The sequence below is a fragment of the Buceros rhinoceros genome, unplaced genomic scaffold, assembly GCF_000710305.1.
Source record: "Buceros rhinoceros silvestris isolate BGI_N320 unplaced genomic scaffold, ASM71030v1 scaffold503, whole genome shotgun sequence".
Taxonomy (NCBI): domain Eukaryota; kingdom Metazoa; phylum Chordata; class Aves; order Bucerotiformes; family Bucerotidae; genus Buceros; species Buceros rhinoceros.
In genome coordinates, this window is record NW_010403991.1 from 31,239 (window position 1) to 58,798 (window position 27,560).

The 27,560-nt window shown below is 36.6% G+C and overlaps 1 protein-coding gene across 1 annotated transcript in view; it reads left to right on the forward strand.

Annotated features, from left to right (window-relative positions):
- The window catches only part of HTT (huntingtin), a 78,550-nt gene that overhangs the window by 31,223 nt on the left and 19,767 nt on the right, over nucleotides 1–27,560 (forward strand). The window contains 25 exon segments of the mRNA XM_010133191.1: nucleotides 4–82; nucleotides 975–1,121; nucleotides 2,086–2,206; nucleotides 2,419–2,495; nucleotides 4,641–4,792; nucleotides 5,227–5,429; nucleotides 6,258–6,384; nucleotides 7,040–7,167; nucleotides 7,909–8,019; nucleotides 8,561–8,638; nucleotides 9,264–9,487; nucleotides 10,064–10,142; nucleotides 10,278–10,439; nucleotides 11,358–11,413; nucleotides 12,189–12,337; nucleotides 12,948–13,084; nucleotides 15,134–15,250; nucleotides 16,949–17,071; nucleotides 17,572–17,810; nucleotides 19,091–19,233; nucleotides 22,585–22,792; nucleotides 24,193–24,334; nucleotides 25,234–25,413; nucleotides 25,830–26,006; nucleotides 26,252–26,328. Coding sequence (XP_010131493.1) covers nucleotides 4–82; nucleotides 975–1,121; nucleotides 2,086–2,206; nucleotides 2,419–2,495; nucleotides 4,641–4,792; nucleotides 5,227–5,429; nucleotides 6,258–6,384; nucleotides 7,040–7,167; nucleotides 7,909–8,019; nucleotides 8,561–8,638; nucleotides 9,264–9,487; nucleotides 10,064–10,142; nucleotides 10,278–10,439; nucleotides 11,358–11,413; nucleotides 12,189–12,337; nucleotides 12,948–13,084; nucleotides 15,134–15,250; nucleotides 16,949–17,071; nucleotides 17,572–17,810; nucleotides 19,091–19,233; nucleotides 22,585–22,792; nucleotides 24,193–24,334; nucleotides 25,234–25,413; nucleotides 25,830–26,006; nucleotides 26,252–26,328 — 3,436 coding nt within the window.

The window sequence follows — 27,560 nt, forward strand, 5'->3', positions numbered from 1 at the left end:
GAGTGCTTAATAATGTTGTAATATGTCTGCTTGGAGATGAAGATCCAAGAGTGAGACATGTAGCTGCAGCTTCATTACTGAGGTATATACGGGATGTTTTTTCAGGCAGTTGTGCTTCGCTTTTTATTAGCATTACAACTGCATTTAACTGTATTACACTCAGAGGGTCACTTTGTTTCAGCTTCAAGTTAATTGTATGCATGTTGATCTGATTTGTTTATTATCCTGACAGTAAGTTGATGGAGTTAAAATGTCCAGATAAATGCACCAAACAGTAAAGATTAGCTGGTAGTTTATTTATTGGAATTAAAGGACTTAATTTTTATGTTTAAAGAAGTAGGGAGTATCTAATACTGAGTTCATGGAATATTTTTTTGTCAGAGGAGTCTCTTTCCTAGTTTCTTCAGACTGTTAATTGCTGTCCGTCCCTAATAACAAATAAAGGACATGAAATCTTAACTCTTCCACTTAAAAGCATTTGTATTACAGAAATAGCTCAGCAGAGAAATTGTTAACTGTTGCATCATAGTTTGTATTTGCTGCTTTTATTAATGGGCTCACTTTTGAACTGGAGTTAGTTTGTTAACTGAGTGGTAGGAAGTTGGAGTTTTTCTGTATCTTCTTATTGACTTAGTGACAGGACTTATGTTAAGTTTGGAAAAGACTTAATTGCCCAAGAAAGCTGCTACAAGCCTGCAGAAGCCCCCTCAATCGCCCTAAATCGGAAATACTGATCTGAGTCCTTTTTATAATGAAGAGTAGTTGTATAAAGATGAATTCAGCTTAATAATATGAGTTTTAGTAACAGCTTTTATTTACAATTTCATATGTGTAATATGTACACTAATTACACATATCTAATTGTAAATATATATACTGTATAACTGTATATTAAATGTATTTTAAGTGTACTTTAAGTTGTATATAAAATAATTCCTGAATAATACTTTTCCTTTTTGACAATTATCATTAAGGCTTGTTCCAAAGCTGTTTTATAACTGTGATCAAGGACAGGCTGATCCAGTTGTGGCAGTAGCAAGAGACCAAAGCAGTGTCTACCTTAAACTACTAATGCATGAAACACAGCCTCCATCTCACTTTGCGGTGAGCACTATCACCAGGTATGTCATATGTCTTGTCTAGCTTCAAAAGAAACATAGACCCAAATTTCAATTTGCAATGCCTACAATAATAATGAAATCCTTCAAATCCATGTCCTTACGAATTTTTTCCAATCTGTAGGAGCATCTCTGGTGGTTTTAGGCTCCACAGAAACACTCGTGTCTAGAGAATAATCTGGTGTGTGAGTTACAAGTGATGTGCTCACACATTGATTGTAGGGAGTCATTGTTCTGTGACAAACTTTGTCTTCATTCCGAGGTCTCCCTATTTGTCCATTCAGTTGCACAAGTGCAGATTTGCAAGCTAATCATGTGCATACATTATTGTTCTTCAGGTCTGTTGATCAGGACTTATAACTCTTTACGTCCTGTTTAATGATTGTGGTTGCAGAAGTCTGTACTGCCTGTATAATTTGAAAGTAAATCTCGATTTTCATAATGTAACCTTTTTGCTGCCAGTGAACTTTCCTAAAGACTTCTGTTTCGGTATCTTATAGGCAGTATGAGTTGTGTGTATTTTTAAGGGCTTTTTATCATGCCACATATATGGTAGTATGGAAACCATAGAAATTTGTGGATGCTGTGTTATTTCAGATGCAAAATAGTGATTTTTTCTATAGCAATAATCTGAAGTTTGAACATGCAAAAACATTAGACGGATTTGAGCAAAAGTAAAGACTAATGTTAAACTGGTGGTGACTTCTGGAGCACCTAGTCAGATATTGAGAGTTGGTCTGTTTCTCTTTGTGAACAAAAGGGCTTAATTTCTAAACTGAATTGCTTTTGCTAGTACAGAAGGGGAGAAAAAGAAAATATAATAAGGTGGTATTTACAGTGTTTTCAGATTTTGTATTTTATAAGTAGTCTATAAAATACGTAATAGTAATTGAAACCATAATCATTTTTGATTGGGGTGTTAAATTTTGAAGCATGTGTTTTAGTGGTATAAATGCTTTTATTTCAGAACGTATAGAGGTTACAATATGCTGCAGAGTCCAACAGATGTCACTATGGAAAACAACCTCTCGAGGGTTATTGCAGCAATTTCCCATGCATTGACAATATCGACTACAAGAGCTCTTACAGTGAGTTTTCTCAGTTGCTCTAGTGGCTGACTTTTTATCTTTTTGGCTTGCTTGCTTTATTATTAAGTATTTCCTGGCTACGTTTGTATCTGCAGCTTTGGTCCTGTGGGAGTGGCAATAGTAATAAATTTAACTCTCACTCTTGAAATGCTTTGTTGTTGCTAACTCTTCCAGTGATGAAACTGATTCAGTTCTTGGTGTTACCTTTTCAGTTTGGCTGCTGTGAAGCTTTGTGTCTTCTCTCCACAACATTTCCAGTCTGCACCTGGAGTGTGGGATGGCACTGCGGGTATGTTCCCTCACCTGTTACTCAACTTCGGAAAGGCTGGGTTGCAAAATGGTAGTACACTTCTTTCAGTGCTGGAAGTCCTAGTTTAGATATGTTGTTAATCTTATTTTAGTAGTTAATTAAGAGCTTTGTACAGAAAGAGAGCAACGTAAGATTGTTGTAATGTTGTCAGCACTCTGTCATCTCCAGAACCACAGCGTATATCACAGGGATTGGGTGCAGCTGCTGTAATAGAAAGATGCGTATGGTCAGCATCCATCAAAGTGAGGAATGGGAGAGAATTTTCCATGCTTCAGAAAGAATGTTTAACTTCAGGAGATCGTGTTTTATAGTATCTCTTTAAAATCAGAACATCATCATTTTCACCTTGATCTCATGTTTATGTTGAAAAACAGTGGGTAAAGGAAGCTGGTTCATAATTGCTCTTATAACTATAGAAGTCTCAGATGCATTTGAATTGTTCTCATTTGGCACACTGAATGGGACCAGCAAATGAGATACCTGTAAGTGTTAGGTAGCTAATACATGATAGTCCCAAAGTACTTACGTTCTGAAGAGTTTCTTCAGAATGTAACTGTGCAGTTGGCAAAGCTAAGGCTTTGATCTTGCTTCTGATTATCAATATGCTGTGCCACGTGAGCTGTAAAACTAGCTACTGAAGATGTGCATATGTAGGGCTATTTGTTTTTTAAATAGATTTAACATAATTTGTGGTAATTTTCTTCGTTGCTGTCACTGTGTCTCTACTCTTATTTTAATCTTGGTATCCTGAAACTCTATTGCAAAATTTTATCTTATTTTAAAAACAAAAAACATGACAACAGAAAACCCCAACCCTCTCCCACCTGCTGCTCTTGTTGGCATGCCCTTTCTTCCCTTGCTGGCCATAAGTGTGGCGTGCTCTTCATATGTATTCTGAAAGACATCTTTAGAGCTATAGGTCCAGTTTTAACAAATGAAGTAGGTTAGGATGTGAGCAGTACTTAGCTGGAAAACAAGATCAGTGCAGAATTGCAACAGTGTGTCTTCCGCTCTACCGAGCTTAAAAAATGCTATTTTTAAGATGCATCTAATAATCATCACTGATGCAATGACAAAGCCTTTGCACTTTTCTCTAAAACCTTCTTTTCAAACTTTTGGCCCAAGTTCCTACTAATTTGGATTGTAATTTTATTTTTGTGGTATGAAACAAACATTTATCATTCTAGGTAATAAGAAGATAAAACCAAGAATTTTGCCAAAATTCTTTTCTGTCTCAACCACTGTCATTCTCCTGATTAAAATGCTATTTGAACTGCTGCATTCCAACTCTGTAGAATTCAGCATGGATTAATTAATGGATTTCTAACAGTGTGTAAAGTAAACAACACTTCCATATGAAAATACTGTAAAAGAAAAGATTAAAAAAATGGAAGGCACTGTAATCCCCTGTGTAGCTTTGTCAAAATAATAGCTAAAATTAGAATGGATTTTATTTTCTGATACTGCTCTAGTTGTAAAGTTGACTACGTTAGAATTTCTTTTAATTACTATTGTGCAGGTTTTATAGTTTTGAAATGTGTGTAATTCATGCAGTATTCTGACAAACATCTTTTGGTGATCTCTGCTCTTTTTGAAACTTGAGTTGTGTGGGAAAATCAAAATTTAAAATTAAAGGAGAATATAGAATGCAGTAGCAAATCACAATTTTGTGTAGAGTTCACCTATAAATGTAGATGATTTGATGGTTTACACTTGTTTGCTTAAATTCTTGTCACTTCAGAAGAGTATCTTGTTACATTGCAATACTGCAGTTTACTTCTCCCATCCCTACTTTGCATATGTGTACGTCTTAACTGGAGGTAGTTCAGGACCACACTGGTTAGCAATTAAATACAGAATTCTTCAGTTTATCAGTAGATGTCACTAGAAGCTTTGATATTTGCTATTTAAAAAAAAAAAGGCTCTTCAAGAAGACAAAGTATCATCAGGTCTCTGCTGCAAATGGTTCTTTTTAAGTCTTACTTGAGTGTTAAATGTGTATTTCTGTAGTACTGAATTTTTTTTTTAGATTAGCAGTCTGCTTGACTATTCCTTTTCTTAAGACTTTTTAAACTTACGGCAAGTGGGGGAAAAAGTTATGACATTCCAAAATTAAACTTCCAGTGTTTCCCAGCCAAGTTCTTCGGATGAAGCTCAGAAGGGCTGTACCATTGGAATGGCTGGCATGGTCCTGTCTCTCCTGTCATCAGCATGGTTCCCACTGGACCTCTCGGCACATCAGGATGCTTTGGTTTTGACTGGAAACTTGCTTGCAGGTAAGGCAGAAAAAGAAAAGTAGTATTGTCCTGATATTTTTACCACTAGCGTCAGAAGGCCCCTATCTTGCCCTATTCTGACTGCACGCAACAAAATACTTGCAAGATGGAGCAGAAGAAATAGAGAAGAATCTTTTGCACCAAGAAGATTTGAAAAGATCCTGCCTCCAAGTTGCAAATTTCCTCTAGTTGCCAAAGAGTGTGTGAAGTATGCTTGGTACTTGCTGGGTACTGAGAAGTAACATTTTTTTGTTGTTGTTATTTAAAACTATGCACCTACTGCTGTTTTTAAAAATATAGGCACTCTTTTTCTGTTTGAATTTCTGTTCATGTAGATGATAATCATATATGCCTCTAAAATTTTCTGATACCTAATTCCAAGTTTTTAAATCCTGTTTTTTTTTTTTTTTCAAATAATGTGATTCTTATTGCAGCAAGTGCTCCCAAGTGCTTAAAGAATCCCTGGAGTGCAGAAGAAGATTCAAACCAAGGTGCTGCAAAGCAGGAGGAACCCTGGCCAGCTCTGGCGGATCGAACTCTTGTTACTTTAGTAGAACAGCTTTTTTCTCATCTACTGAAGGTCATTAATATTTGTGCACATGTAATGGATGATGTTGCTCCTGGCCCAGCAGTAAAGGTATGTATTAAAAATAAAGTGTGACTTAAATACTGTTGTGATACAGACCTCTTCAAGGCTCCACATTTTGGAGTTGAAATAGGTAACTATCTAGTACCTTGATAATATGACCCCGTTATGGGCAGGAAAGCAGGTAACATGAGAAGAATATGCATATCAATCTTCCATGTAACAGGTTTGTCTGTAGTTGTGCAATATTACCTTAGATTTTGAACTTTTTATCTCTGATGACTTGACTTGGAACATCAGTTCAGTGAGTAGTGTATATAGTAAATGTATTGGGTATTGGGTTGCATACTCTGGCAAACATCTTGTGGGTTGGCTGGCTGTAATGCACTGAGCTCCTACTTGGGCTAAAAAGAACTATTCTATCTTTTGAATATCCTGCAAAATATTTTGACTTCTGAAACAGCTCATGAGGTACTTCTGGGTTTGCGTTTTTATTTTGTTTTGTATTGAGGCATCTACATTTTGAGACTGATTTAGTGACTGTAAGGCAATGTTAATTAAGATTAGTAGCTTTTTCATATTTTAAAAATGTGAGAATATTTTTTTTTTATGTTCCTTTGTCTGGAATCAAAAGAATCTTTAGTCATTGAGCTCTAATTCTATCTCATTGGCTTCTGCTGAAGTTAAGAAAAAAGTAGAGGATTTATTAAACTTCTTCCTTTTCACCCAGGAAATTCAAGTCCTGAACCTGAGGGTTAAGACACTTTAACTGACAGTCTAAGAGGGGTTTTTGAACAAAAGATGAATATGCTTGTATTTGTATGCACAAGTAGTTTTTCTTCTTCCACCCCAAATTAATAAGGCTTCTTTTGATACTAGGCGGCGTTACCTTCTCTCACAAACCCACCATCTCTTAGTCCAATTCGGAGGAAGGGGAAAGAGAGGGAGTCTGTTGAGCAGGCATCTGTGCCAATGAGCCCTAAAAAGGGTGGTGAAACGAGTCCAGGTAGGCACACTTCACTCCTATTAACCCTCCCAGCTACGTATGGTTACAGCACAGAGAGAAGAAGTAAAACCAAGTATTTTGTTTTCTGACATTTTAGTTCAAAAGGCTGGCAGACCTACTGTCAGAAGTTCTTCTCGGTACTGTATTGCACGAAAGGCAGCTGTGGGTGGGGGTTTGGTTTTTATGAAAATTGACTGTACTTTTCAGGAAAAAACCTACTTCCGAGTCCTTTACCTCACTGGTTTTCTTAATCGACTCCACTGTTTACTAAAATGAAGGAGTAACTTTTGCATGTACTTTACTTAAGTTTGAAAGTTGCTTTGCAGCTTCTGGCAGGAGTAGCTTATATTGCTCTTCAAAACAAGATTCTGAACCTTGCAGTTTCTTTTTCTTTGTAATGAATGGAGGAAATAGGTGTAAGTTCTGTTTTATAAATGGTACTTGCACTTCAATAATAAGTCCTGTGGGTTAATTGGTGTTGGAGGGCTGGTTTCTTGGAATGCTAATTAATTTTCTAGTTGTACGTGTGTTCTTGCAGTTTAAAATATGCATGTGGGTCAAAATATTAATTCGGATATGGTAAATTATGTTGAGTATTCACATCATGAGCACCCTAGAAAAAGTATGTTGTGCTAATTGGTAATATACTTTTAAGCTCCTAGGCAAACTGATGCTACTGGGCCTGTTCCAGCAAATAAATCATCTTCAGTAGGAAGCTTTTATCATCTTCCATCATACCTGAAGTTATATGATGTCTTGAAAGCAACCCATGCAAATTATAAGGTACTGCATAATATTGTCTGATTGAAGTAGAACATGGTTGAGCATTTTGGGTTGGAAGGGACCTTTAAAGGTTGTCTGTCCAACTTCAAGTCACTTTGTGTTTCTTTTAAACATGGCTGTGCTTGTACCAAGGATCGCTTGTTTGCCTGACTAAACAATTTATCCACACACACAAACTTAAAAAAGAAATCACAACTACCACCAATAGAAATGAAAAGAAGTGAAACAGAAACCCCAGATAGGCACTGTCTTATTTGCTTATTTCTCTGCTGTCACTAATGCTGGTACCAGCAGACCCTTCACTGGCTCTGTCCCAGTGTCTGTGCTCTCCACAGTTTATTCCAAGATGAGTAAGCTTTTTCCGCATTAGTTCGGGTAATAAAAGATGCATTTCCTAGGGTCTTGGTGATCTGATATGTGCACTTTGAGGGGTGTATTATTCTTATACCTTCTGTGTTCAGAGGAATACATTATGCCATCTCCATTACTTGTAAACATCTTAGGCCTTCCTGGATGCTGTAACTTCCTCAGGCTGGAAGATCCTTTTCTTTTTCTTAGTTAAAATGAAGTTCTACCTTTGCAGCGATTCATAAAGGAGTCTAAGCTGTCAGTGGTATTGAATGAACTACGCTGAAGTTTTAGGCAAAAGATCAATCTATATTCATACCAACCTCTCTGTAATTTTTATCTTCTTAGCAAGTAATTGTTAAGAAAAAGTATGTTTTTACCTTTTGGGACCAGGTTACTTTGGATCTCCAGAATAGTAATGAAAAGTTTGGCAGTTTCTTACGGTCCGCCTTAGATGTTCTGTCTCAGATCTTGGAACTTGCTACTCTTCAAGACATTGGAAAGGTATAACATTAATGTGGTTTTTTTCTTCTGTAGTTAAGTTGTCCAATATCTGTGGTTCTTACTTGGAAAAAGCACCTATCATACCGTTGAGAGAGACAGTAGTCCTAGAAGCATGCTGCCACAATGTTGGGTGAAGGGCTAAAGCAGATTTTTCGCAGTTAAATTGCTGCTGTTGAAAATTGCAGTAGTTTTTTTACTGTTTAAATTTCATGTGGAGATTTTTGTTCCCAGGAAAATGGTTTGCCTTCAGTCATTCTTACTATATAATAATATTTAAATATGCTCATGTTAAATATACGAAATGTTGACAGACATACTGCTCTCCTTCCTCTCCTGTGTCTTGATAATTTTTCTCCTTAACTGCAGTGTTAGGCATTGTGGTATTTTAAGACTAGGGGGCAGATCTTGCATTTCTGTTTCTTTACATAATTAGATGATTTCCCTTAAAGTAGAGTAGATTTACTTAGTGAAAAACTTTTTTTCATAGTTTATATAATGAGGAAAAATGCAAATAGGCGCACTTGTTTTTCTGTTTTTCTAGTGTGTAGAAGAAATTTTGGGATACCTAAAATCATGTTTCAACAGGGAACCAACAATGGCAACAGTTTGTGTACAGCAGGTAAGGAGGCAATTTTTTGTGTGTTAGTGGAGAGCTAATCCTGATGTCCTGTGATACTGTGGCCGTTCTGTTGAGGGAAGCAGTGTGAGGAAACTAGCCCAAGTGAAGGAAACGGAGCATGCTTTCCTTACTTTTCATGACTTGTCTTGAATCTTGATACTGTCTGAGTCTTATGGTGTCATCTTGGACTGCTTCCAGTTCAAAGAAGTATTTTAGCTGATGCTCAAAAAAAAGTTTGTTTCCTGCATTCCCAGATATGTTCTGTAGCTAGTTAATTAAGTCAAAAACCTGGAAAGTGAAGGCCTGCCTTACTCGTGGATTTCTTGTAAGCTTCCAGGCAAATGTTTGGGTTCAAGTCATCTAAGCTTAATTTTGGTGAGAGGCGAGCTTTTAGTAGGCTCTTTTGAGTTGTCACATAGGAAGAGCTTCAGTTGCAAAATCTCTTCAGGTGAGGTGTGGATTGTTTCTTTTTCTCAGATTTTTTTTCTGTCTTGTATTTGACTACATGATCCACAGTTTGCACTTTGACCTTTCCTCGTAAGTCCTCTGGGAGAATGAGGAGTCAAGTTGGGTTTGGTTTTTTTTCCTGAAATGATAACTTCTTTCCTTCCAACTTTCTTCGTAGTTATTGAAAACATTGTTTGGGACAAATCTGGCTTCTCAGTATGATGGCTTGTCTTCCAACCCCAACAAAGCTCAAGGCAAAGCTCAGCGTCTGGGTTCTTCCAGTTTGAGACCTGGTCTCTACCATTATTGCTTCATGGCACCATACACTCATTTTACACAGGCCCTTGCTGATGCTAGTCTAAGGAACATGGTTCAGGCTGAGCAAGAACATGATGCTTCAGGGTAATTTTCTTTCCTTATGATATGATGTTCACTTGAACTAGAATGTCTTTGTATTGTTTTTCATAAATGCGGGTATGATGGGGGGCTAAGTAGGTTGAAATTACAGTATTGTGTATTATTTGTTTCTGGTAGACTTAGGCAGAGTATTGTGCCTTGGTAGTGAGATCCTGAATGCAGCACTGTATTGATTATCACGAATGTGTTTTCCAAATCAAGGATAAACCATTAAAATGGGTATCACTTAATTTTTTGTAAAAGCATAGTAGTTTTCAGTGCTTGTGTTCAACAGTATTTCATTAACTTGCTAATTACAAGAAATAAACAGTAGCCTTAAAGGAAAGGCAGAAAGATGACTAAGCAAAGACCAGAAAGTCTTTACTAGATGTTTGTTTTCCACAAATCTGTGTGATCTGATCAAAGTGTACTGTAGGCTGTCTCTGCTCTATTGTTTTACCAAGATTCTTGAAGCAGCCAAGTAGATAAAGGAAAGTTGGTATTGGTAAAACAATTATGCATCTATGGAGAGTGTGATGGTCCCTCTTTTTTCTTAATGTATATGGGTTTTTTTAATGACAGATGGTTTGATGTTCTGCAAAAAGTTTCTACGCAGTTGAAAACTAGCATTACCAGTGCAGCAAAACATCGTGCTGATAAGGTACTTTTATCTATGTACTTCTGAGAGAACTGAACCTTAAATTTAAAATATTTTTCCTTGTTTTAAAACATGATTTAGTTTTGAATCAGAGATGTGTTCGGATGTTAGATTACTTTTAAAATCTCTCTGTTACAGAATGCTATTCACAGTCACATTCGTTTATTTGAACCCCTTGTAATAAAAGCATTGAAACAATATACTACAACAACATCGGTACAGCTGCAGAGACAAGTTCTAGACTTGCTTGCTCAACTGGTTCAGTTAAGAGTTAACTACTGTCTTCTGGATTCAGATCAGGTTGGTACCTTACCATTTTTGCAAATTCGTAATGGAGGAATCTCACCAGCAGTCTTAGTATTTACAGCAATAATCCATTCTTTGTACTATAGGTGAAAACAAAGACTTAAAGGAGGGTGAGACTCAATTCCTTCCCCCACCGACCAGGAGCCTCAGATTCCTGATTTTCTGTTGCATATACATTACCTTCTAAGTTGTGCAACAACTATTTAAAAACATTCATCAGTAAAGGAATAAGATGATGTGGACAATACAATCAGTTTTGTTAAATAAAACTTCATTTTCAAATAGGAATACCTTCCTTCTATATTGAGAGTATGGAATTCCATATGATAATGAGCATCATGACTGACAACCATTTTTTGGTTTTAATGCCATGGGTAAGTGGCAAATACAGTAGTCTGTGTGGTTGTCTATACCAACAGTAAATTTGGAACTTTAAGTGTTTACTACAGTAAACACTTTCAGGTTTATTATAAAACTTTCAGGTTTATTAACTAGTAAGAACTGTAGTGCATGACTTACATGAAAGCTTATACACAGATAAATCTTTCAGTGCGTTAATACTTTGGATATTACCTTGTTTTAGAGCTAGATTTTTGGTTGAGTCTTAGTTTCAAATAGCGTGCATTACTTGAATTAGAAAGTTATATTTAAAGATATATAGACTATAGGTGAAATGTGGCATTAGGTCTTGCAAACTGTAATAAGCTGTAACATCAACAAGATTCTCAAGTTCTTCTGTAACTGTGGAGGGAACACTTCATAACATGCTAGAATGAACTGTACACATAAATGATTTTCCATGCCTGTCTTTCCTTTCTCTCCTTCCAAAACATGCACTTTGATAACTGTCAAAATGATTTCAAATGAGAATTAACATCTCTGTATCTGTTGTATGTTTTATTCTCTCTTTAGGTGTTTATTGGATTTGTGCTAAAGCAGTTTGAATACATTGAAGTAGGACAGTTCAGGTATGAAATTAGCACGGATCCTTTGAACAGTGCGGGTTTACAACTGTTGTATTCTGAAGCATGTAATGGTTAGTTCTGCTGATTATTTCTGCCTTATGAGAAAGGGGGAGTTACCTTCTGGGCAATGTGCTGGTTTATTCTCAGGGTCCAGTGGAAGTCCTTTCAGATGACTTTGGCTTAAGGCTGAAGGAGTCAGGAAGTAGCATGGAAAAAAAATCTTAAGCTTTCTTGTTCTATTTCTCCAGTTGGTATAGTAAAACCATTCCTTTGGGACATGGACATACACAGACACACCTACCCCCACCCCCAAAGCTATGCTTGCAGGAATCAGCACTTCAGTGCTAGGATTCAGTTGCTGAAGGGGGAGCTACTTCTTCCTATTGCGGATTCAGTGTGAATCCGTATGTGTTCTCACCAGCTGGTACTTTTTGTATAGTACCTAATAGATCATAAGCAATGCAGTGGTGTTTTTATTGTCAGATATTTCTGGTTTTTTTCTCACACCTGAGTTTGTATGAAGAGATAAGTGGGTTTTTTGCTCTGTAGGTCTCATACAGAAATACTCCAATTATAATATAAGTATCTGTAACGGTCAAAGAAAGAAATCTCTTAGGAAAAAAAAACATAGTAAAGAACAGGTTATAAAAATTATAGAAATACTGTATGAAAGCAGAACTACACTTTTTATATAAAAAACCTTACTGTAAAAAGATTCAATTATACTGAACAGAAATGTGCTATTCAAACTTGACACTTTTTAATTTTTTGCTTTCAGGGAGTCTGAAGCAATTATTCCTAATATCTTTTTCTTCCTGGTGTTGCTGTCTTATGAGCGGTATCATTCCAAACAGATAATCGGAATTCCTAAGATCATTCATCTGTGTGATGGTATCATGGCCAGTGGGAGGAAAGCTGTTACACATGGTAATTAAAAAAGAAAAAAAGGCACCAACACTAATATTAGTAATAGCTCAGCAATAAACCCAATATTGAATACTAAGCTATAGAAAACTGTAGTCACACTGCTTGTTCCAGGGGACACTAACTTTTAAATTTTTAATAAATAAGTCTCACTTAATTTCTTCAGGAAGCTTATGCTACCCCATATTTTGCATCATACATAATAGCAACAAGACTTTTATTTGAAACTTTATAAAGCAATAAGTTCACAACATAATAGTACTTTAAAGGCTTTGATTTTTAGTCCCCTTTCCCTCCACCTGCAACCTTTAAATAGAGGCAGCACCTCCCTCATGCTTGCCAGCGATTCTGCTGAGAAATACTTTACAATGATCATTTTAGCTCAGTGAGAATGGGCAAATGTGTCCATAATATAAACTTTCTATTAGAAGTAAACAGAGAGAGATCATTATGCATGGTAAGTTTGGGTTTTAGTTATGTGGGGTTTTTAGGGATGTGTAAAACCTGTAATAAACTAAAGCACAGTTTACTTTTAGTAGCTGAAATGTTAGCACAAGAAAGCATTGTTCAAGAGAGAATTGCCTCATGCTAAACCAAACAAATTTCATTTCAGCAATACCAGCTCTGCAACCCATTGTTCATGATCTCTTTGTGTTAAGAGGAACAAATAAAGCCGATGCTGGAAAAGAGTTGGAAACACAAAAGGAGGTGGTAGTTTCAATGCTGCTGAGACTTATTCAGTACCATCAGGTGAGAGAGGAGGACAAAGTGTCCCTCTTTAGGGCCTATAAAAGAGTAGCACTGCTTTGACTGGCAGAAGTCCTTCAGGCAGTATTAATTGGCTTGTATACAAAACTTGAATAGCTGGACACTTTGTGTGATCTCTCTTTAGAGCATGCAAAGATTTTTTTGGGGTGAGGGAAGGGTTCTGTGCTACAAATCAGTATTGCAAGTTGAATAAAATATCTGTGGGATTTTACAGTCAAGCCTAGGTAACAAAGCACTGAAAAGCTCCAGTTAGAGTCACGATCTTGGTTGTGTTGCAGATTGAATAAACAGAAGGTTAGTATAGAAGAGTTATTATAAACTGGAGTTCAAGGAACATAAAAGAATGGGTGTAAAAGTGGAAGAGAGGTCAGGATTAAAAGTAGGAAACATACTGCATAGAGATGATTTAGGTATTGCTGTACAGTAGCGATATCTTCTTCAGTCACACTTCGAAATATTAATTATTTGAATAAGTTAATGAAACCGTCGTTAGCATTGCTTTTCCCCAAACCTCATGGGTTTAGGAAACATTTCTGTCTTGTAGGAGTGTAAGAATTACTTTTTTCAATACACTTTGTTTGAAAGAAAAATATAAAAGTAATTGTAAGTGCCATAATTAACGGGGGTCTTATTGCTTATTCAGGTGCTTGATAAACTTAAAGTACTTTATCTTTCATCATATGAAAATGCAATTCTAGTGTATGCTAATGTAAGCAATATCTTTTCAGAGAATAGTTGGAAAAAAGTCAGTACATCTTGTCAAAATAATTTGTTAGAACTGCATGTTCAGATTGGGGTAATTTTGTGTGTGCACATTTTCTTTTGAATTTGTAGTTTTATAATCATAAAATGACTAATAACTATTTGAAATGACACTCTGTAGACACATGATGTGAAATAGTGAATAACTTTGTGTTACATAAGGTACTGCAATTGCTAGCAGATCCCCTTCTGAAACACTTAGCCTATTAAAGACCACCTGTGCACTGCTCTTCCCACACCGTCCCATTTGTGGCTCTTATTCTGTCATGTTCTGCTGGTGCAGGATGTATAAACCAACCCCTGGGCAGTTCTACTGTTCCTTGGCTGTGTCTGGGATGTTCTGCAATGGTTTCCCTGTAATTTGAGAGGCTGTAAGAGCTGCAACCTTAATTTTTTTTTTTCTATTACAACTACCGTGTAGCTACCATTTAGGGAGCTCCAGAGTTCAAGTCATTCAGCCCAGAATCACTCCTATCTCCTTTCTCATGAGGAAGGTTTCTAGGAAGAAAGTAATCTAATGATATCTTTTTTTTTTTTTTAATGGCTGCATTTCTGAATCAGAACTATTTAAATTTCTTTTACAAGTTCTCTAACTGGTTTTCTGAACCAGACTCTTCTGTCCTGCTTCCTGGTCCTTATATTGACATTGCCGCTTGCTGTGTGTTTGGCTTGTCTGTCCTTGGAAGTGTGGTCTGAATAACCCTCAAACCAGTAACGCATTCAGCTACTAGAAGTGATCCTTGCTGGCGGTGTGCTCCGTTGTATGCTGTCCTACAAACTTTCATATAGAAGTGACATATATCACGTGAATGAGCTCAATAAAGATGCCCGTTCCATTTTCCTGACCAAATTTAAACTTTGAGTTATAGTAAAGAAAGAATATATGCATGGGGAATTGCTATCTTGTTGAGTATGTGATGTAGCATTTAAATTTACTCCCCTTTTGCCAATTGTTTGAGTAGTTTTTGACAAATGCCATTTAAAAAGGAACAAGAAAACATTTTTTTTCCTAGTTCTTAAAAGTAACTGGAAAATTCTTGCAAAAAATAATACATATGTATATATAGAAATAGTCATACTAAGAACAAGCTTTTAACCTGGAAATGGATTTTTTTTTTTTTAATCTTGTGTTTGATTTCTCAAGTGGCTTTTCTTTTCTTTCTGGTTTTTGGCAGATGCATGAAACAAATGTGTTTCCCACTACAGTATTACTTAAATGTTTCCTGTTGGTGTGGGTGTTCACTAGTGTTCTTTTGGACTTTTCCTCAGGTGCTAGAAATGTTCATCTTAGTATTGCAGCAGTGTCATAAAGAAAACGAAGACAAATGGAAAAGGTTGTCACGACAAATAGCTGACATTATTCTCCCGATGCTTGCCAAACAACAGGTTATTATATGAATTTTTTAACGTATAAACATTTAAAATAATTGTATTGTATCAATATGGCTTTAGGTATTTGATTTTTTGTTATAGGAAGACAGATTTTCTTGGAAGTGTGATTGCCATATCTGAAAAAATAATTACTGCAAGGTAAACTAAGTCTCTGAAGTGGCAAAGATCATAATTAAATGCATGATGTACATGCAGTATCTTCGAGGCTGTTTCCAGAGGATACATGTTCTGCTTCTCATACGTGATTGTATCAGAGCACTTATTAAATGGTGTGAAGATTCTCCCATGTTTATAGGATGTCAAAATTATTTTTCGTAACTGTGGTGGGTCTAATTGCCTTTTTTTTTTCTAAGTGAGGAGAATGAAAAGACATAGTCTGAAACTGCATTAATGAATCACAGAATCATGGAATAATTGAGGTTGAAATGGACCTTTAGCTATTGTCTTCCCTAGAAAGCAGGGTCTGCTAGAACAGGTTGCTTAGGACTATGTCCAGTTAAGTTTTACAGTCTCTAAGGATAGAGTCTCCAAAAACTCTCTGGACATCCCGGGTCTGGACACCACTGAAAGGATTCTGGCTCGCTCTTTGTCCTTGTCATCTCCTCTTCCCACTTCCTCTGGTCATACACTTGTATGCCTTGATAAAGGTCCCCTAGGTCTTCTTCAGGCTGAGCAATGTCAGTTGCCCTTTGTACACTGTGTGCTCCAAGCTGTGAGCATCTGTGTGGCTTTCTGCTGGACCCACTGCAGTGTGTCCGTGTCTCGCATACTGGACTGCACACAGAGGAAGGAGAGTAGCCCCTTTGTATCTGGGAATAAGGCTCCGTTTGGGAGAAAGACTTTTCAGTACTGCTCCCTAAGCAGCAGAGGACACATCTTCGAAAGAGCTTCCCTGCAATTACAATCACTTACTTGGAGGACAAAAAGTAAAAGTAGTGAAATTGTGCTTTTTACTCCACGAAGGTGCATACCCAACCACGAGATCTCCTCATGGTAGTGGGTAAAGTGGGCAGTTACTGTGGATCAGACAACAGTTTTTGAGCAAAGCTAAAATGATGGCAAGTTGAAATTGCTGTTTTGTATGAATCTGTGCACATGTTTAACTATCAGATTATTTAAGCAAGATAGGGTCATTTTGAGCCCATACCTTTGCCTTCTGCAGTTGATTGTTTTATAACTTACCTAAGAAACCTGGTCAAGCAAGGTGTCCTACCTCTGTTGCTGCTGTGTAATACTGTTGTAGCTGTTCACTTTTCTGATGATTAGGAATTTTTTTTTCTCCCAGTTACCTGCTTAAATTTATTCATGACCAGCATTGCTCTCTATAAATATACCTAGTAGGTTGTGCAGGGTGGAGAAAAGTGTTTTATGACAAGTAGGTCTTCTGGTCTCATTCTCTGAATATGGCATAGTTCTCCTTATAAAATATATGGTCTGTATATTGAATTTCGTATGATAATTTTTTTTTTGTGCGTGTTCTCAAAACTCCTGTGTAGGAAGGCCTGCAATGAAGACGTTAATCTACCTTTCATAGCTTTTTGTTGCTCTCAGTTTTGTGCTGCAAAGGACAGGTTATTAGACAGGTTGTCATAGAAATGTTTAAAACATGAGATGGTAGTTTTATGTTGCAGTTACCTTTAGTGGATAGTAACAAATTCATTTTGTGTTTTCCTTTTGTTTTCTATTTTGCAGATGCATATAGACTCTCATGATGCCCTGGGAGTATTGAACACTTTGTTTGAAATTTTGGCTCCTTCATCCCTTCGCCCTGTGGACATGCTTTTAAGGAGTATGTTTGTTACTCCTAAAACAATGGTAAGCAGTTGTTTCCAGAGAAGAGAGAATCTGGTGTCTTTCATGCAAAACAAAAGATCACCCATTTCTCTTTCTTAAGTTGCAAGGTGGTGTTAAATTTTAGGAAATAATTGGTTAGAAGTAATACGATTTTCCAGTTGGGAGCACAGGAACATTCTGGTTATGGATTACTTACCTTCATTTTGTATTTTGAGGATCAAGAATGTAGCGAAGTATACTGCTAGAGTAAATTCTAGAGTGCATTTTATTAGGGAAATCGTATTTCTTATGCAAGTATTAGTATCATCTTTATAGTTGAGAGTGTAACAAAGTGAATATAAGCTTGACAGTTACCATAGGAAGACCTGAATATTAAGTTACTTCCTGCTTACTCTGTTCTCAAAAGAGTCTGATTTTATAAAAAAGTTATGTAAAATGTTAATTTTCTCTATTACATCCTTATGTTGTGTTCTTTAACTTCAAAAGTACTCAATCTTACGCATTCTTTGTGTCTGTGTTAGGCATCAGTGAGCACTGTCCAGCTATGGATTTCTGGAATTTTAGCTATCCTTAGAGTTCTGATTTCCCAGTCAACAGAAGACATCGTTCTGTCCCGTATACAAGAGCTTTCCTTCTCACCTTATTTGATTTCCTGTCAAGCAATTAACAGACTGAGACACGGAGAAAATAATGTATCTGCACCAGAGGATCGCATTGAGGTCAAACAGGCTAAAAATCTGCCAGAAGAGACATTTTCTAGGTGTGTTGTCTTTTGGGTAACTGTGGGGAAAGACTAACAATTCTGAGAAATCACAAATATATTGTACGATATATGCACATGTAAAGAAGTGTTATCTAATAGGAATAAGATCTGTCGATAAGTTGATATGGGAGAAGTGTGCATGGAGAAAGGAATATTGAGGTGGACAGTAGAGGGAGATGATGAGCAGTTCAGACTGTTGTGATAACTTTTCTCAAGCCAAGTGAAGATATTAAATGGAGCTATTAAAATGGGTGAATCCCAGACTTACTAAAATCAGGTCCAAAATCAGGGTTAACCCTTTCCTTCCTCCCTGGGATTGAAAGGTGAGTCATCCCCTTAGTATAAGCCCAGGTCCTGTACTAGAATCTTGGCAGCAGATGGTTTCAAATCTGTGAAGTTAGTCCTGCCTCTTTATTTCCTATTTTAAAAGAACTGGCTTAGTCTAGTTCACTTCCTATGCTGATGTCCTCAGAGTGTGACAAACTTCAGGCACAAGAAGCGTGGAAACAAGGCAATGGTCTTATGTTGACATATGTTTGTCATTAAGGCATGTTTTAATGTTTCTTGAAGCACTTGAAATAGCTATTTGTTTAAGAAAACAAGAACTTTTTACTCAAGTCTGGAACTTCAGGTAGAAATAAAATGCTGTTTCTTATTCAGCTCACTGAGGTTTATGGGTGGAGGGAAAAGGGGTTTCTGGGCTCAGTGTCACCTTATGTCCAACAGGAATGAGCTGAGAAACACTGATGGCCAGGAGCAAGGATGGCTTGTCTCAAATACTCTTTTTTGGTGTTTCTTTTGATCTTTTCATTTTTTCTTTGGCTGGAGATTTGATATGGAACCTTTTTGGTAGAGGGAGAATAGATGAGCTTCTAAACAACTGGATTACTGTGCCTTACTTGCTAGTTACCTCTCCTCGGCTGAGCTGCTGTAATTATCATGGTGTGGTTTTTAGGTCCTTGCAAATCACTATAAAGACACCACAGCATTTTGAATGTTTTCTATGTGAGTGAGGTGAGCTGGTGTATGCATTTTTGTCACAACTTTAGCTGATCAGTAGACATGTAATTATTGAAGTGCTTCTGATCATCTATCCATACCTCTAGCTGTTTTAGGTCAACCAGTTCTGTGGCATTTAACTTAGCATCCTATTAGGATGAAAAGACGAAAACTTCATCTTTTATTTTTCGAACTTAAGTTTCAGGGGAAACCTCATCTTATTCTGAAAGATGTTGCATCGTTAGTTTTTCTGGTGATCATGTACATGTTTTTTCAAGGTTCTTATTACAACTGGTTGGCATTCTGCTGGAAGATATCGTCACCAAACAATTGAAAGTGAACATGAATGAGCAGCAACATACTTTCTACTGCCAGGAGCTGGGCACGCTGCTCATGTGCTTAATACATATCTTCAAATCAGGTAATACTTTAAACATTGCCTTGTGTTGCAGCACGCAGTGGCAGGGTGGTTTTTTCAATCCTGAGACAACTGTTGAATGTGGTGAACTACAGAGAAGGAATATGTAGCTGCAGAAGACATTCTATCCTACTACTCAGTATAAAGAACCTCCCAGATGTTATGTTCGTGCATGCAGGGCACATTTTAAAGTTTTTTTTCTATGTAACAAAATGTAACTAGTGACTTTTTATCTCTGCTTTTAACTGTCTAAAATTTTCCGGTCCAAAAATGCAAAGCATTCCAAATTTGTGGCTGTATTTTTCCTGTTTTTTCCTCAGTTTGGAGGTCGGTAGGTATGTCCAGTCTTAAAATACTGAGTTACAGACCACTGTTTCAGACTCATGCCAAGGCAGGTTCCTCTTCTTTATTAATTATGACAAAAACATATAAGAACAAATAAACAAAACAGCCCAAAACAACCAACTAACCAAAAAACCAAAGCTAGAAAAGTAGGAAAGGAGTACTGTTGCAGCTAGATGGTCTTGAGCTCCTTTCTTGAGCTTTGGGAATTATACCTATATCCAAATTTGGTAATTCCTTAGGCTTTAGCCTGATTCCTTAGCCTTATTTTTCTAATATTTGTCACTATCTTCCCTTTTACTAAATTCTTTTATTTTTACTTTAATATGGCTGTTCTTCTTCTGATTTTCAGCCTGCACCTAAAATCCAACCTTGGATTACAGCAGTTGGCTGCAATTTAAAAGGTCTTAGCACAAGTTCTTTTTTTTATAGATTTCCTTACAGGTATGGGACAAGGAACTTGACATTCCATGGCCTTGTCTGTAAAACGGGAGTTAAAGTACTTCGCTACTTAGCATATGCAAATAACAAAAAAAGCACATACGGAATACCGGTTTTGGACATTTAACATGATTCTGTGCTCTGTTGTATCCCAACAACCTCTAATCTTTCTTCTTTTTAAGCTAGTTCTACAGAGTTCAGTTATAATGCCCTTTCTTGAGGAAAAATCACCTTAGTCCTGTTCCTGTCATTGCTACCAGCTGCTTCTTGCAAACCTAAGTATCGTAGGTATAGATTTCAAATAAATAAGGTGTTGATGGAAGTGTTCTGGGTCTTCAGCTGGTTCTCTATCAAAGCTTAAAGGTTCTGCATTGCTTTGATTTAACTTTCAGTAGCTTTACTCCTCCTACTCCTCAGTGATAGCAACAGGTAGCAAATTGAGTGGTAGACCAATTCAGTAATGTTGTGAATTTGTGCAACCATGGTGGATGAGGTTTTGTCTTTTGAATTCTCAGAAGAGAGCCTTGGTTTAGGAAATTAAGTCCTCCAGACCTAAGTCCTTGCTGCAAAGACTCTAGGATTGTGCTTGAAGAGGTACAGACTATGGTGATGGTTACCAGAGCCTTCTGTGATCTTTGTTTTAACCGTGCTTGGGGCACAGGACTCTGGATGTAGTACGTGGTAGATCCCTTTTCCCATGTGTCTGTTACAATAATAACTAAGTGTATTATTAATTTTGGTTATGGAGAAACATTTGAAACAAATATTATGAAATATAACTTAGACCAAGGTGATTTGGAGGAGGTGATTACGTGGTGTCAAGCGAGGACCAACGAAATCCTAAAATGAAACTATTTTTTGATTGAAATCAAGGAAATGGGTTCTTCCACAGGGGGAGCTGTAGACAATGAAGAGGGAAGGCTCAGTTCTACTGCAGTGACTGACTTCCAAGCTGCACTGAGAGCCTTGCCAGCAGCTATGTATAAATTTCAATGCAAAATTATGTATTAAAATACTCATACAGTGCACTGGGATACGTGTATTGCATGATCTCTAGAAATGAGTTTAATGTAAGACTACAAATCAACTCTAAGTACTAATAGTAATGTGGTTACATTATATATGGTGTAACAGAGTAGAAGGAAAATTGTTCAGACACGTGGGCTGCATGTTGCAGCATTTTCTGTCGGGTTTATGCTAAGGGTTAACTGTCTGGTCTTGTAATGCTTTTGTTTTGTTCAGTTAAAACCTCTATAAATTCTTTAAATTATATTCTCTACCTGCAGGTGCAGCTTATAAGAACTTGTGTCTGAGATCATAGACTAAGGTCCCTTGTCATTTTTAACCACTGTTTTACTTGGCTGTTTTGTTTTATCACCCATTATAGTTTGGGGTTTTTTTCCGGAATGTGACCATTGCTGACTCCTGTGTATTCAACTATGGGAAGCTACCGGATTAAAATGAGCATTTTCAGTGTGCTACTTTGAAGTTAGTAGAAATAAAAAGTGTAGACAAAGTGAGAATACTGGCATGCAATGGCTTTCATGACTGTAGAAAGTCACTAGATGGTGCAATTACTGCAAAGGCAGGAAGCTGGAACAGTAATAGCAGTGGTTTGCTAGTAAGAGGAACCCAAGTTTTGAGTCTCAAGTTATTTTTCCTGTTCTTTGCTATATACATTGTGTATTTATTGTTCCTGTGGGCAGCTTAAACTGGTCCACATGGCTGTGGAATTTACAGCTTCATTCTTCTGGCAAGGCAAGCAAGCAACACAGCAGAGCTCCTGCATTATACTGATGAGCTTTTCATTTCTAACTGGTTCTGAAGAAACCCCTTTTTCCCCTGATCTGATCTTCTCATAGAAGCTCGAAGTCCTGTACCTTTAGATGACTTCAAGTTTTCCATTTTTTCCTTGTTTTCCCACCCTTCGTTTTGGCATATCAATACAGAATCAGCAAGTCAGAAAGCAAAATTCAGCTTTTGTGCTCAGTGTTCAGTAAGCAGGGTAACGACTTTTCTCCATTTAAAAACATTTACTTGTCACACTTTAGAAACTGGATGGAAGAATAATGGTTTAGTTTCAACTAGATGTATTTGGGAAGCCATCATCCGAATTAGGATACTTGTAAGCAATCTTCCTTAGCCTGTAGAATAGTAGGTACAGCATGGTTCTGAATTACAATTTCTGTGTTTTTACTTTATATACAAAACAAACAAAATAACCTACCCCAAAATCCTGGTCTATATTTAACAATTTTACTCTTGGTGAATGGTTTCATGTATTGGAAACTTTTTGATTCATGTCAGAAAACTTGAGTAGGCTTCATTACCATTCTAGTCTACCTAAAGCATTATTTATTGAGTCTGGGAGCTGGTCTTTACTGGTTTACACACCACCCTTCACCAAACTCCATGACTTGCTTTACATTTGTAAAACCACTTAAGATATACCTTTCTTCTAAAAATGGTAGTGGCTTATGAAACAAGATTTGTATTCTCAGTATACCCTGAATAAAACTTCAGAATTCAGACTAGAGCATAGTTATTCTAACATGCTTCCATTGTCTTCAGGGATGTTTAGAAGAATCACAGCTGCAGCCACCAGACTTTTTACAGGAGATGGATCTGATGGTAGTTTCTATACCCTCGAAAGCTTGAGTGAGCTTGTTCAGTCCATGATTCCCACACATCCTTCTTTAGTTCTTCTCTGGTGTCAAATCCTGCTTCTCGTCAATTATACCAACTACAGCTGGTGGTCAGAAGTACATCAAACCCCCAAGTAAGATAAGATTTCATTTTGATCCCTAGTAGTCGTAGCATGTAGCAATTACTTGCTAAAATTATTTTTTAAAAAATGTAGCTGCTATTTTCTGCTAAGCTTGTCAGCCTGTTGAATAATACGATTTGGTTTCTGAAATAGGTAGTTCTGCATTTACTTCACATCTGTACATATATTCTGTTCTGATATCAATGTGTCTTTCAAACTAAGAAAATGTGTCCTGCACTCAGTTGTTCCTCGAAGGAACTGCCAGGTAATGTCTCTGTGTTTAAAGCAAGGAAGTTTCATCTGTGTACTACTTTTAATTAAAATTATGAAAATAACAATAGCAAAATATTCAGTATTATATGTTCCTATGGAGTCTCCACACTTTCTAGCAAATAGGCAGCCATTGCAGATGATATACACTCTTGTGATAAACACTGTATATGTTGGTGAAAATACAGTCTGACCAGTGTGACTATAATGTAACTTCAGTTATCTCTGTGCCCTGTTCTCAGTGGGTCTATTACTAAATGCTATCAAAACAGTATCAGCACCATGCTGACTCATTAGCATCAAGCACCATAGTAACCTCACTTAACATTAGTTGTCTGAACTTCAGAGATTTGTTCTAAAATGAGTGTTATATTGGTCTGAAGTTCATCCCACCTGTCAGGCACTGGAATGATTCATTCTCTGGGGGTAAGGAAGATAGCCCCTGTGTGGGTTGGTATCCCTCTGTGTTAACTGTAGAGGGAGATTAACAACTGCCTTCAGATATTTCTGATGCTCGTGCAGTGAATGTTAGGGAAGACTAATCCTGCTCTACAACACCAATTGATCAATACTTGCTCAAATGTGAGATTCTTGCCTCTGTTCAACCTCACGATGTCAAAAAATATTATTCTAATTTGAGGAAACATGAAATTACCAGGCTTATGAGTAAAGTAGGATTCATAACTAAAACAGCTAAGGTGACATCTGCTATTTGTTGCAGTTATCTTTTTTGATTTTGCAATATCATCTCTATTTTTTTCTGTGTTGGGCATCACGTTTAATCTGACAGTAGACTAAGTGCTCAAGAAACCTGGTTTGGCTGGAGAAGAAAATACAGTATTAGGTTCTGTTATGCTACCAGAGATGCAACCGTCCGTGCTTTTCTTTTAAAGAACCGAAATTCTTTAGACTGTCCAAGGAAGTAATAAGCACAGAACAAAACAGTGACACTACAATTGTTAGAAAGTAAAGAGCTGATGGAAAGCAAAGTGTCTACCTCAAAGCTGTATGATGTTTGAATGAAGATTCAAGGAAGATAAATATTATGTAAGGATGGGGTAAGATATTCCAAGCGATTTGCTTGTTCAAAGTTTCTGGAGTCATAGTAATAAAACAGTAATAAAATAATGTGCTTCTTGCAGGAGACACAGTCTTTCTACTACTAAATTGCTTAGCCCTCAGATATCTGGAAGCAGTGGTGAGTCGGATTCAGAATCTAAACGTGGAATGTGCAATCGAGAGATAGTGAGAAGAGGAGCACTCATTCTTTTTTGTGACTATGTTGTAAGTTTTGAATTATTTTTATAACTGTAAGTTTGAGTTATTTTATTATTTTGACAGTTTAATTATTGATGTGCATTAATTGAATCTGGTTCACAAGTGAAAAATGAAGACTTGTGAAACCAGTCATTTCATTTACAGGTGATGCTTAGGTGTGACCTCATTTGGCATTTTTTTCTATTCTGAACTGAGAATTTTTTTGGCTTGTAAAGGATAGCTGGTGGGTCATAAAATTAACTGCTGGGTGTCATCCCTCACTTGTGAGGTGCTGGGGGCACACTAAGTAGTGTTAGAATTCCCAACATCAGTAGGAGTGCGCAGTGCTAGGAGGCACTGAATTCACTGTCTCCATACCTTAAGAGGTTAGCCACAGAGCTGGTTAGCTCTACAGATCTTTCCATGTTGCCCTACAAAGCTTGTTGATATACACATCCATAAATTTAAAATTAATTATCGACAGATCTCTTTGGATTTGCTTTCCAGAAATAATTCATCTTGTGTTTTAAGGCCAGGAGTAATACAAAATCTTTAAAAAGAAACCTAAATGAAAATCAGGTTGTACAAGAAGGCTGCACGTTTGCATGTTTATTTCAATGTTTCATTAAGTGACATCTTGGAATCAAGCTTCTCAATTTACTTGTTTCTAACCTGAATTTTTAGTGTTAAAAAAAAACTTTACAAATTCAATATAAATCTCTTTGCAAGAAGATCAAAAGCATTTGGAAAATTTGTCAGGCAAATATAATGATAGTGATTTTAAAATGTAGACACTTGATGTCATTATTTTAAAATAGCTACCAGATTTATATATGACAAACTTCATGTTGTGTCGTAAGTTTTTTAGTAATTAAATGCTTAGCATGGGTATTACTGGAATCAGATTTTAATTTTTTCCCCTTTAGTGTCAAAACCTACATGATTCAGAACACTTGACTTGGCTTATCGTGAATCATGTTCAAGACTTGATTAATCTGTCCCATGAGCCTCCAGTACAAGACTTCATTAGTGCTGTTCACAGAAATTCAGCAGCCAGTGGTCTCTTCATCCAGGCCATTCAGTCACGGTGTGAGAATCTTGCAGCTGTAAGTTTAACTTTTTGACTTATTTTAAAGAATAAAGCCACTTATATTTCAGCATGAGTTTAACTGGTAAGTATGCAAATTTTGACATTTCTAGGTCATTTATCAATGTCTAACTTCATTTTTAAAGTCACTTCTTTAAAAACAGTGAACTTTTATTGGCAACTTCAGTATCAAATGTGTTCCAATCCATCAAATCTATGACTTGAAGTAAGTTGGTGAAGCTGCTGTTCTTCCTTCCTGAGTATTAACCCTGCATAATAAATATCTGAAGGATAAATTAGAGCTATAATTTTTGTCTTTGATTTTTTGGTGCCTTGGTAGCATAATTAACAGGACTAGGAACTGCAGAGGGAGGAATAGGCACTTTGTATTCCAATTGACTGCCTTTTTTGTCTGTGTTTCTATTTTGCTTTTAGCCTACAACTCTGAAGAAGACTTTGCAGTGCTTAGAGGGAATTCATCTCAGCCAGTCTGGGGCTGTCTTAACATTATACGTTGATAAGCTTTTGTGTACTCCGTTCCGTGTGCTTGCTCGCATGGTTGACACACTGGCTTGCCGTCGGGTAGAGATGCTTTTGGCTGCAACTTTACAGGTAAAGATAAAGATATTCATTTGTAAATAAGATTGGGTAATGCTGGCAGTTATAATCGTGTAATGATTTGAAGTACATCAAAATATGATGATGTTTAAGCGATTTTGTTGGAAGGGATTTTTTTCATTTAATACATAGATACATGAATGTTTACATTTCACTATATCTTTCCTAATCTGTTGAAAATACCTGTGGGTGTTTTACTTCTTTCTGGCCAATAAAATTCTTGTGACTCTTTCCTATAGAACAGCATTACTCAGTTACCAGTTGAAGAATTGGATAGAATTCAGGAATACCTTCAAAGCAGTGGATTAGCAACAAGGTAAATAATACCAATATGTGTTAAAATGCCAGCCTAATTAATGTTCTAGTACTATTTGTGTTAACTGTTTTCCTACATTGGGTTTTTTTCTTAAAAGAAAAATCTTAAAGATGAGGTCCTTTGTAGAGGTGGAACAGGAGTAAAGCCTCTGTGTGAGATGCAGCCTTGTTGTGGCACAAGGACGCTCACGTTGGCTGAGTTGAATTTGCAATATGCTTAAGAATTAAAGCAAGCTAAAGGCTTGGAGGTGTCAAATTTTCTCTCCCACATCCCACTCAGTATTAAACTTTTGAGAGACAGCAACTACAAATGAATTCCTTGACAAAAACAACATTACTGAAAATAACATTATTTTGCTCAATCTTTTGCAGAATTTTGTGAGTCCAAGCTGAGTGCTCTTAAACTTTTATTTTCTCCATACAACTGTGTTAAAAGTTTTAACTGTTTAGGCTCACAGCTGTTTAAACTGCTGTTACAAAAAGGAGCAAATCATGCAATTTTTGAAAAAGCTTTATTTAATGTTGGAAATGGTCTAATTTATTCGTCTTGATGTCATTGCTGCTTGAGATTGTCATTGCTGCTTGTGGTAATTATCTGTTGATTGAAACAAGAAATAAATAAGGGGAAAGAATCTAAGACTGCAGTAGATTGATAGTAATGTGCTCTCATAGGTACCATTGTATTTGAATTTTTAAAAAACTCCACAGTCTCCAAATGACTTTATACAAGTTCTTCATAGTAGTAATAGAATCAGAAAGCCCAAACCAAACAAAAAGAACCTGAAAGAAACAATCAAAAAAACCCAAACCTGACACTGACATAGATCCGCAAAGTGAAGATGTTAATATTTTTTTTTTAAAAGAAGTTTAGTTTTAGTGGATTTCTTGTTTGGTATCTATTAGAATGTATTTGTCTGCAATCAGATAAGCTTCACTAACTTTGATTCTTCTTACTCATTAAGAAGATTTACTGCATAAATAAAACAGCTTGCCTTCTGTGCTAAGCATGTACAAATTTTAATGTAAATTAAATTTAAACCATCTTCATGGTGCTGAGTTCATTTGTTTTGACTACTGATAGCTGGTGAAATTTGCAGTTTTGCATCACATAACTGTGGTAAGACCCTACTGCTTTTCTCTCCCAGGATTAGAACTGGCTTACTAGATGTCTTTTTATTTTTAAATGATTTACAAAACTGAATAACTTAGCTCTCTGCTGATGTGTTCTATTTT